This window comes from Zonotrichia leucophrys, chromosome 15, assembly GCF_028769735.1.
Source record: "Zonotrichia leucophrys gambelii isolate GWCS_2022_RI chromosome 15, RI_Zleu_2.0, whole genome shotgun sequence".
Lineage (NCBI taxonomy): Eukaryota > Metazoa > Chordata > Aves > Passeriformes > Passerellidae > Zonotrichia > Zonotrichia leucophrys.
This window is the reverse complement of record NC_088185.1, coordinates 9,703,683-9,714,127: the sequence shown is the minus strand read 5'-3', so window position 1 is coordinate 9,714,127 and position 10,445 is coordinate 9,703,683. Positions and strand designations below refer to the sequence as shown.

Sequence of the window (10,445 nt, the reverse complement as noted above, 5' to 3'; positions counted from 1 at the left end):
GCTCCTCATGAAGCTTTTTACAGCAAGCAGCGCTCATGCAGGGAGGGAGAAACTGAGGCACGGGGGTGGTGCCTGTGCTGAGGGGGGACTGGGCCCCCCACACATCCCATTTTTCCCCTGGGACGTGCCAGGTATTCTCCTGTGCCCCTCTCCTCCCTCCCTCTGCTTCTCCCCAGGCTGCAGCTCTCCACCTCAATTAGCAAACGCTCCCTCTCTGACTAATTACTGTGCTACTGTCTTTATGCATTATTATTGTAATGATTATTAATTATTACAATCCTCTCCCGTTCCTGCCACGTTGGCTGTGGCCAGACGAGAACAGCGCTCTTGTTAGGGTGATTTATCCGCGGGAATCCCCGGCCGGGTTTAACACCCGCGGGCTCCGAGGTGCTCTGACATGCGGAGGGGATGTACCCCATCCTAGACCCCCTAAGATCCCCTTTTTTCCTCCATCCCACTCTTTTCCCTGTTCTTTCTTTCCCCCAGGCTTTCCTGCTCTCTCTGTAGCGCTGTGTTTGCCTTTAGCCCTTTGCTGTGGCGCCTCCTGGGGTTCTTTTTGTGTCCTCCCAGCTTTTCTCCCCTTTCCTTCCTCCCATTCCGGGTGATTTTGCTGGTGCGGTTCCCCTGCTGAGCCTGTGCCCGGTGCGTTGGGCAGGGAGAGGAGCATTTTGCCGTCCCCAACCCCTCTCATCCTCCTCCCTTTGCAGCAGGAGGGTGCCAGCCCCAGGAGCAGCTCGCCCACATCTCCCCACAAATCCTGACCTGAAACCCCTCCCTGCCTCAGCCCCTTGCCCTGCACCTTCCCAGGTGCTCGGTGGAGGCCAAACCCCCATAAATCACAGCTCTGCCACTCCATCGTGAGCAATACCTTATGTAAAAAGGTGTTTCCAGGGAGCACCGAAGGCTGGAGAATCCTATTACGAGGCACACTATTAATTATAGGGAGTCAGCCCAACCTACTCGGGCTATTTTTTATCCCAGGTCCAAAACCTGATTACTTTCCACCTTCTGCAGACCTTCCCCCTTCCCCAAAAAAAAAAAAAAAGGCAAGAAGGTCAGGAAAAGAAAAGAAAAACAAAATGGAATAGCTTTTAGGAGGAATTTATTCCCATTATTCTGTTTGAGGGGGAGTCAGAGCAGTCAGGAGCTCCCCATGGTGATTCCTCAGCACAGAAGGGTCATTGCTGGGGTAGGTACGGGCAGAATGGGGGGTTTGGGGTGACCCAGTGAGGAGATTTCCCTCTCCTTGCCTTCACCTGGGAGCCATCTGGGGGTTTGGATGTGCCTGGGACACCCCTAAGGGTGACCTGTGTCACTCTGCAGCTGGGGACAGGCAGGAATCCTGAGTGCTGCCTTCCTGGCACCTCTGGGCTGATGGGACCCCGGGCTGGGCTCCTGCACCCAGCTCGGAGCTGCAGAACTGCTCTGTGCCAGGGGATTGTTCCTTGGGATCTTCCCTGCTTGGATGGCTGCTCCTGCTGAGTCCCATCCTCTGGGAGCTTGGAGCATCACCCCCATCCCTCCTGCAGCCTCCTCTGCCCAGGCCTCACCCAGGTCTCTCTCCTGGGGTGTCCCAGCAGCCTAAAAACAACCCTCAGCTCCATGCCTTGAATTCTGAATTAATAATAAAATAATAATAATAGTAATAATATCCAGTGTTCACCCAGTGATTCACCATTTTTTACTCCCCAAAATGATGCTGTGAGTGGGTTATTTACTAACACATCACCCTGCCCTTATGAAAATTCCCCATTGCCTGCTAACACTGACAGCCTGGGAGTGCTCGAGCTGCCAGCTGTGCTCCTGCCTCAGTTTCCCTATTTGGGAAAAGGGGTGAAGGTGTTTTTCCTGGAGATGGGGGTGAGGGAACCCCAATGTCTGTGCTGGCCCCAGCTCCTGGCTGAGGGGGCTCAGTGAGGCTCCTTGGCCACCCCGTTATTAATGCCAGTAATGGCACAGGAAGGATAAATTCCAGCACTTGGCTGAACAGAGAAAATATGCAGAGCTGTGGCTGGCTTTCCATAAATCATCGCTGCTCCCTGCTACAACCGAGCCAGGACTTAAAATTCAGGTCAGGAGAGAGGGACTCTGGTAAGCCAGCAAGGGAAGGTAATTTATTCTGTTTATATCGTTTTACTGCAAGACAAGGAGCAGGGGGGCTGGTGGGGGGGGGGTGAAAAACTCTGCCATGATTTTGCATTTTAAATATTAGTTCAGAGCTGCAGCCTGCCTGGGACTTTTTATTTTTATATCTGAAGGGGTAGAAAGGAGGAGAGAGGGGCAGAGAGCTGGGGTGCTGGGGAGGAGATCCCACAGGGAAAATGGGGCAAAAGCTGCTGCTGGCGCTGCTGAACCCCAACTTGGGGTGTCCCCTATTGGGGCTGCTCTGGGAGGTTCTTGGGTGCCCCCCATGAGAAGGAAATTGTGCATTGTGCTGTCTGAGCTGGGTAATGTGCCCCTTCCCAGTGCCGGGGAGCTGTGGGACTGGGGGGAACTGGGGGGTACTGGGGAGGGATGGGGATGCAGCAGCATCACCTTGTGCAGGTGCACATCCCTCACCCAGGGCAGCGCTGGGGGAGCCCGGCCAGCGTTCCTCATGGGCTTGTGTTAAAACAAATCCAAATAAAGTAAAATGAAAGGGACCAGGTGACCGAACAGTAGGTAACTAAAAGGTTTTTTATTCACATCGAACAACAAGAGCCATTCACACTAACAGCCTCCGCAAGAGGCAGCGGGGACAGGAAACCCACGACGCTTTCAGAAAACAACTTTTTTTTTTCTTTCCTTTTCCATTCTCCTTCCTTTTATTCCCCCCCTCTCTCTATGCTCTCACCCCCCTCCCCGGCGCCATCCCCTCCCTGCCTTCAAAATAGAAAAAATTCGGAGCCTCCGATGACTAAAGTACAATAAATAATCAGTAAACACAAAAACATACTTTATTTGTTTCTCCTTTATACAAAATAAAGAAACTAGAAGCAAAAACTATAATACATCCTTAAATTGGCGGAGCCTCTGGGAATCGTTGGGGCGGGACTCGGCGTCGAGGCTCGGGTGAAATTTCTGCTGCTGTGCTTGGCTTGGTTTAGTTCGGGGGTTTATTGTTTGTTTGGGGTTTTATTTTGTTGTTGTTGTTGTGGATTTTTCCTGTTTCTGGTGTCTGTTCCACCACGTGGGAGCCCAATCTCAGCCAGCCACTGGGGCCTGGCCCCGCTCAGCCCCATCGTCCCCACCGCTCCAAAATCCGGCTCCAAACCCACCTTCCCCTCGGGGGTGAAACGGGAACAATAAAAACGAGGCCAGGGAGGGGCCACGGGGGGGTTATTCCTGCTATTCCCCATTCCCCCCTTGCTGTGGTGGGGGATAATTAAAAAGGACGCTAATGAGCAGGGGCAGCCCTGCCGCAGCCCCTCCCCCGGTGCGGGACCCGTGTCCAGGCGAGTTCAGCTTTGGTCCGAGAGGCGCTGGGCCGGCTCCGGCGGGCTCTGCAGGGCTGGGCACCCCTCACCGCCCCCCAGAAAGCCTCGGGGGGCAGCTGCCGGGAGGGGGGAGGTAGCGGGGTGGCCCCAAGCTCCCGGGGTGCGGGATGGGGAGGGCGGGCGGAGATGCCGCGATGCGCTCGGGCATCGGCGGGGGAGCCCCTGCTGCGGGCGAGGAGGGGACACGCGTGGGCTGGGGGGACCAGGGGGGCTTTTCCGCCCCCTGCACACACGCACACGCGTGCCCGGGCCGGGCCTACCACACCGCCGCCTCGCTGAGCTCCGGGTTGGGGTGCGACAGAGCCCCGCTGTAGCCGCTATTGCTGGACATGGAGAAGGGAGGGCTGGGCCCCCCGCTGAAGACCTCGCCAGGAATGGGGTGCAGCGAGCCCGTCATGCCCGGCTCGGGGCTGGGGGTGTCGGGGTGCGAGATCATATCCGTGTACCTTTGGTTTTCTGAGGAGTGATGTCCGCTTAGGGGGGGCTCCAAGGGTCCCAGGGGTGTGGAGCCGGGTCCTGAGTTCTGAAGGTAGCTGGAGTCGGCCGGGGACTGGGCTTGGGAGGGCGGCCCGTGGGGGAAAAAGTCATAGTTGCCTCCCGGCCCGTAGTAGTCACCTTGGTAATCTGTGGGGAGGGGAAAAATGGATGGATTTGGTCTCCTGTGGCTAAAAACCTCCCAAAATCCCCTTGCGCCCCAAACCCTTGCTGTCCCCTCCGAAACGCTCTGCTGGCTCCCAAATGAAGACCCCAAGGGCGGGTGGGATTTAAATCCAACCTGAGAGGAATAAACCCGTCCTAAGAGCTGCACTGCCCATCATCCTCTCTTTGCCCATCCTCTCTATTACCCTCTCTTTGGGGTGAGGGAGGGCAGCGAATTCGGACTGGGAGAGGTGAAAGGGCCGAGAAAATGGGCTCAGTGTTGTTTAATTAATGGAGAAAAAATAACGTGCATATATTTATATATATGTATATAAAAAGGGGAATGTGGAAAATATAGATATAAACAGAATGAGCAAAAATAAATATAAAACGGGGAAAATGTATATAATGAGAAAATATATATGTACATTGGGGAAATTATATATAATGGGGAAAAATACATTAAAATGTATATATAATAGGAAAAATACACTAATATATATATAATAGGAAAAATACATTAATATATATATATTAGGAAAATACATTAAAGTATATATAAAATGTGGAATTAATATGTGTGTTTAAGCAGCTTGGAAAGGATCTGGAAACTAACTGCAGGGCAACAAGGGTGCCTGGAAAGCCGCCGGTCAGATGGGAGGTTTTGAAAGCGCAGATTTTGGGGGGGCTCTGCGGGGCCGCCGGGGCAGCGGGGGCGGCCGGCCCGCACTGACCCTCCATATGCTGCGGGCCCGCGAGGTAATTGCAGCAAATGCGGCCTGAAAGGGGGACAAAAGCCCCGCAGCTGGGGCTTTGTTCGCGGGAGAGGGGCCCCGCAATGCAGGGGGGGCGTGGGGTGCGTGGGGCCGGGCACGCGTGTGAAAGGGGAGAGCCGCGGGGAACGGGATGGGAGGAACAAAGGACAGGAGGGGACAGGGCAGGGACGGTCCCTCACCTCCGTAGTAGGTGTAGGGCGTAGAGCCGAGCATCTCGGACTCGTCGAGGCGGCCGCCGAGGGGCCGCATCCTGCGGGGGCTGCGGAAGAACGCGTGCCGGCGGGCGCCCAGCGCGCTCAGCTGCTTCATCCGCCGCTCCTTGGACCGACGGTTCTGGAACCACACCTGCGGCCGGGCTGGGGTCAGTGCCCAGCGCGGGTGGGCGAGCAGGGACCCCTCTGGGTCACCATCTTGCACCCACACGGCTTTTCCAATATCTGTTTGTTTTTTTTTTTTAATCAACACCGACCCCCTTTCCTGCTGCTGCTCAAAAAGTACATGGGGACACCGCAAATAACCAGGTTATTTAAAATCCTGCTCCTCCTTCCCGCAGCTGCACACCCTCAACCTCTCTGCCCCTGCAGCTGGAAAATGCAGGAGAGGGAAATTTCCCCTATGGATAGGGGAAAGAAGGGAGGAAACGTGGGAAGGAAAAAGGGGATCTGGATCGTGGCAGGAGCAGGCAGAAAGCGGGAGCAGGGGGATGAGCACCTGCGGCAGCAGGCAGGGATTCAGAACAGCCCGCGGTGAGGATGGGAATAAAAGGGAAAGGGGAGATGTGGCCGCCTCTCCACGGGCATTGCTTCTCCGGAACCGCTCGCCTCAGCAGCCTGGTGGGGCGCCTGGATTATTGTCTGACTCCCCCGGGATGGGGCAGCGCGGGGGGACGGGCACAGCGCGCTCCTGCGGGACTCGTGCTCCGCTCTGCCGGGAGCCGGGAATCGCAGCTCTGCTGCCGGCAAAGCCGGAGAGTCCTCCCCTATTAATGCCTCTATTAAAGCCCATTAATCCCTACATTTCCGCAGGGATTTTCTTCACGGGGGCAGCGCGGTGAGCAAGTGCCGGCTGCCTGCAGAGCGCGGTGGATGCAAAGCTGGAGCATCCATCTCCCGGCACGTCGGGAATCCTGCTCGGCCCCGCGTTTTGGGCATGAAACACCTCGTGTTCCATCCCTTCCCACGGCTGGGGGATCCCCGCTCACCCACGAGAGCGTGGGGGGGCTGCAGGGTGGGTTTGAGGTGGCGCTGGAAGGGACAAACGGAGTTGGCCCGTTCCCACTGTCACAAATGGGGTTGGCCCGTTCTCACTCTGGAACCGTCCGGGCTCCCCCCGGGACCCCCTGTGCCCCCCCCCCCGGCAACCCCTGTGCCCCCCCGTCAGTCTGTCTGTCCCACCTGGATCACTCTCATGTTGAGGCCGGTCTCCTGGGCCAGCTGCTCCCGGATGTGGCGGGTGGGTTTGGGGGTGGCGGCGAAGGCGGCTTTGAGGGTCTCCAGCTGCTTGGCTTTAATGGTGGTGCGGGGCCCCCTCCGCTTGGTGCCCGAGTTCTGCTCCTCGTTCTCGTTGTTGGTGGTCTCCTTGTCCGACGAGGTCGAGTTGTCCGTTTCCTTGGTGTCGTCCTGCATGGGGTCCTGGAGATCCGGGGACAAACTCCTGTCTGTACATGAGGACACTGTAAAGGAGACCCAGAGAGGAAAGGGGGGGTGGATGACTTCGGGGACACATTGACCCCCCTCTCCTGTCCCCCTCTGCTTGCCCGGAGAGGGGTTGGGGGGTGCTGGAGAGCAGCGAGGGGTGCAGACAGCCTCTGCCCCCCTAAAGCATCGTCCCCCAACACCAAACACCACCGGGCACCGCTCCAGCCCTGCGGGGGGAGCTGGGCAGGGGGTGCCCCCCATGCCCGCGCTGCCCCCGCGCTCCCCCTCTATCCCCGCGCCGGGAAAAACGCAGCCGGGCCCTGTGGGGGTTCGGGGAGCCCCCCGGTCTCTGTGTCCAGCCTGGCTCACCCCCCCGCCCCCAGGCCCCGTGTTCCCCCCGGGACCCTGCAGCCAGCACCCCCCAAGGCCAAGCTCTACTCGCCTCGCTCACAGCAGCGGCCCCACTGACTGGCGTGGCAGGATCCGGCCCCGGGTGCTGGACGGAGAGAGAGCCCACGGAAGGGGGTGAGCAGGGGCGCCCGGCATGGCTGGGACAGCAGGAGGGGGCCTGGCCCTGCTCTCCTGACGCAGAGACAGCTTCCAAGGAAGTCAAATGGGAGCTTTGCCTCTGGGTGAAAGGAGGCGAAGCATCAGGCCCGCGGCGCGGGGGGAGCGGGCACGTTCTCAGGGGGCTCTGGGGACGGAGGGAGTGAGTGGGGGGCTCCCGGGGCAGCCCTGGGGGGGATCGCGGCTCCCCCCGCCCCTCAGCCCCGCTGGATCGGCAGAGCCGCGGCTGAGGCGGGGAGCGCACCCCACGCGTGTCCGCGTCCCACGGGGGCGTCACCGGGGCTTCCACCCGCTCCGAGCCTTTCACCCGCATCGCTCCCTCCCCCGACGGGCTGCGGGGTGCAGCCCCTCACCCCACAAATGTAGAGAGCCCAATCCGAACGTCCTGCCCGGCCGGGGGGCGCCTCCACCGGGAGGTACGGGCAGCTCGGGGCTTGTGCCCGGCGCTCTCGGCGCTGCCCCTCCTGCCGGTACCGGTACCGGGATTACCCGGGGTCGGGCCGACCCCTCACCCCACACATCCAAACCTCCTGCCCGACGGCGAGAACGGAGCGCTGGGCGGGCTGAGCCGCTCGTACCTGAGTTGAGGCTGCCTTCCTTCAAACTGGGAGAGTTCAAATAATCCTCTTTGCAAACAAATTTGTTCTCGTCGATGATATAGAGTTCCTCGCCCGTGGAGAGCTGCTTGTTGCACACCATGCAGGTGAAACAGTTCAGGTGGAACACTTTATTCCGGGCTTTCCGGACGAGGTCGCTGGGAGAGATCCCTTGGGAGCAGCCGGCGCATTTGGTACCAAACCTCCTGGGAAGGGGAGAGAAGCGAGAAGAGCTGGAGCCCCGGGCAGGACGGGCTGCGGCGGGGGCTGTGTGTGTGCTCTGCACCGATCCCCCCTCCCCAAACCCCCGCGGGAGCCCCGCTCCTCCAGCACCGGGGGAATTTCCTCCATTGTCCCCATGGAAGATTTGGGGGAACGGGCGAACCGCACCTGCGGGGCGAGGATGAGGAGAGCCTTCATCCCCGCCAGCCCTGGGGCCGGGCTGCGGGCACAGCGCGGGTTTGGGGTGTCCCCAGGCGCGGGGGACACGCACGAACATCCTCGCACGGGTTTGGCCCCAGAAGGGACGCGCGGGAGGGGAGAGCGGCTGGGGGTCCCCCCGCACTTTGCAGGGCAGGATTTCGTTTCAGCCGGTGCTTCCCGGGGCTCCGGCCTGAAAATCCCCGAAAATGGGGCTGATCACGGCCGGAGAGACGGGAAAAGGAGCGGCGGGTGCGGGGACCGGAACAACGGGCGGCGGAGGAGGGAGCTGCGCTCCCCAAAGCGTCCCATGGTCCCAAATCCCCCATCCGCTCCCCAACCCGAGAGGGAGTTTTTTCAGGTCGGGAAGAGTGCTTTGTAAATCTCCGGTTTTCCTTTCCTTCCCAGAGCGGGTCTGGGTTTAGGTGTGATTTTGTTGTTGTTTTTTTTTTTTTTTTCCCCTAGAAGATTTTTTTAAAATTAAAAGAAAAATCCAGGGAATCCGAATCGGCTGGGAACAATCTCCCAAGGGAAAGAAAAAAAAAAAAAGAAAATAAAAGAGAAAAAAGAGACAAAACCAAACAACCAAAACCTGCCACAAACCCCACAAAACAAAACCCAAATCCCCACCAAAAAATAATAATAAAAAAAGGAACAACAAGAACAAAACATAAAACCCACAGCAAAATAAAACAACAACAAAAAAATTCCAACAAAGCCCCGCAAACCAACCGAACAAACAAAAAAGATAACGATACAAGAGAAAAGAAAAAAACAAACAAGGAAAAAATAAAACCAACCTCCAAAACAAACAAAAACCCTCACAGAAACGAAAAATCCGCTCTCAGAACGGGGAGCAGGGGCTGTCCCCGAGGGCTGCCAGGCCCGGGGTGCCCACGCAGGGTCCCCCGTTCCCCTCGGGCCGCGGCCCCAGCGGTGCCCGTGTCGCTGCCGGCCTTGACGTTGATGTAGTGCCAGCATTAGGAGCCATAAGTCACGGCCCCCCCTTTGCCTCGCCGGCCCCTAATTCCCTCCCGGCCTTATCGCGCTCATTAGGGGCGTTTAAGGTGCGGGGTCCCGGGGGGGAGATTTGGGCACCGCTTCCAGCGGGGCCTGGGGGGCCGGGGGAGCTGGGGGTGCCAGGCCGGTGCCCGGTGTCACCCCGCGCCACGGGACGGGCGGAGGCAGCGGCGGAGATGCGGGGAAAGGTGTGGGGAGATGGGGAGGGGGCGCAGCCTCGCCGCCCCCTCCTCGGGCTGCAGCAGCGGCCGCCGGGTCCCCCCGGGGCTCCCCCGGCACACGGAGCAGGGAGGGACAGGAAGGGACCCCCTGAGCCCCCCAAAACTCCCTGAGCTCCTCTCCCTCCGCTGGGGTGGGGGTGAGGACTCACCTGAAAAAGTCATTTTTGCAGTAGAGTTTCCCTTCCCTGGAGAAGCATTTCTCGGTGAGGTTGCACTTGCACTCGCAGCACTGGACGCATTTGATGTGCCATGCCCTGTCCAAGACGTTCAGCAGGAAGCGGTCCAAAATGGGCCTCTCGCAGCCCGCACAATGCACCATCATAACCTCCGCCGGGGGATGGAGACGCTCAAAAGGAGAAGCCAGCCCCGCGCCGGCACACGGCGGCGGCAAAAAAGGAATAAAAACCAAAAAACCAAACAAACAAACAAAAAAAAAATCCCCCCCAAAAAAAACAAACAAAAAAAAGCGGGGGGAAAGAATGGAAAAATAAAATAAAATAGAAAAAAAAAAGGCAGGAAAAAAAATTAAATGAAATTAAATGAAAATAAATGAAATAAATTAAAATAAAGGAGAATAAAAATAAAATACAAAATTAAAAAAAAAAACCCAAAAGAAAATAAAACCCGAACGAAATAAAACAAAAACTAACAAAATACAGAAAAAGGAACAACAAAAAATTCAGGGGAGGGCAGCGGGGCGGCTGTCAAGTTCTTCCCCCTCTTCTCTCCGGAGCCTCGACGACGGCGGCAGGGAAAAAACGATGCCCCCCCCAAGAATAATCCAAACCACCCCCGAGAAATAACAACAACAACAACAACAGCACCGAGCAGCCCCCGAAATCGGGCTCGGTGGGTGCGTGCGGAGCGGCCCGGGAGGCGGCGGAGCGGCGGCCGCGCTGCTGCTGGGCTCTGCGGCAGCGGGAGGGGTCCAGCATGAACCCCCCCGAGCAGCCGGCAGCCCCGGTGCCTCGCTGTGCTCCGCCGCCGCCGCGCCGCCACTCTCATGCTGTCCCCATCGCCAGCTTTGTCCCCCGCCTTAGTAATTCGCGCATCCTTATTCAGATTTGGTGACGCCGAGGGCAGCGTCACCCGG

The 10,445-nt window shown here is 58.1% G+C and overlaps 1 protein-coding gene across 2 annotated transcripts; it reads right to left on the bottom strand.

The window, feature by feature from the left end:
• Positions 1 to 2,913: 2,913 nt before the first annotated feature.
• On the bottom strand, positions 2,914 to 9,765 carry LHX5 (LIM homeobox 5). 2 transcript variants are annotated; one of them, XM_064726947.1, is made up of 6 exons: positions 9,502 to 9,765; positions 7,674 to 7,897; positions 6,971 to 7,024; positions 6,286 to 6,563; positions 5,071 to 5,236; positions 2,914 to 4,100 (listed from the first exon to the last, which is right to left on the bottom strand). In XM_064726947.1, the coding sequence occupies exons 1-6, from the start codon at positions 9,672 to 9,674 to the stop codon at positions 3,733 to 3,735; spliced, it is 1,263 nt and encodes a 420-aa protein (XP_064583017.1). In that variant the 5' UTR covers positions 9,675 to 9,765; the 3' UTR covers positions 2,914 to 3,732. The 2 variants fall into 2 exon arrangements, with proteins under 2 accessions (XP_064583017.1, XP_064583018.1); XM_064726948.1 differs by lacking the exon at positions 6,971 to 7,024.
• Between the last annotated feature and the right edge of the window lie 680 nt (positions 9,766 to 10,445).

Excerpts from the sequence above, each read along its gene's own strand:
- LHX5 (XM_064726947.1), bottom strand. The coding sequence starts at position 9,674 with ATGATGGTGCATTGTGCGGGCTGCGAGAGGCCCATTTTGGACCGCTTC. Across the intron at positions 7,025-7,673 it reads GGAAGGCAGCCTCAACTCAG|CACCCGGGGCCGGATCCTGC; the intron begins GTACGAGCGGCT and ends CTCTCCGTCCAG. Across the intron at positions 6,564-6,970 it reads GGGCCGCTGCTGTGAGCGAG|TGTCCTCATGTACAGACAGG; the intron begins GCGAGTAGAGCT and ends TCTCCTTTACAG.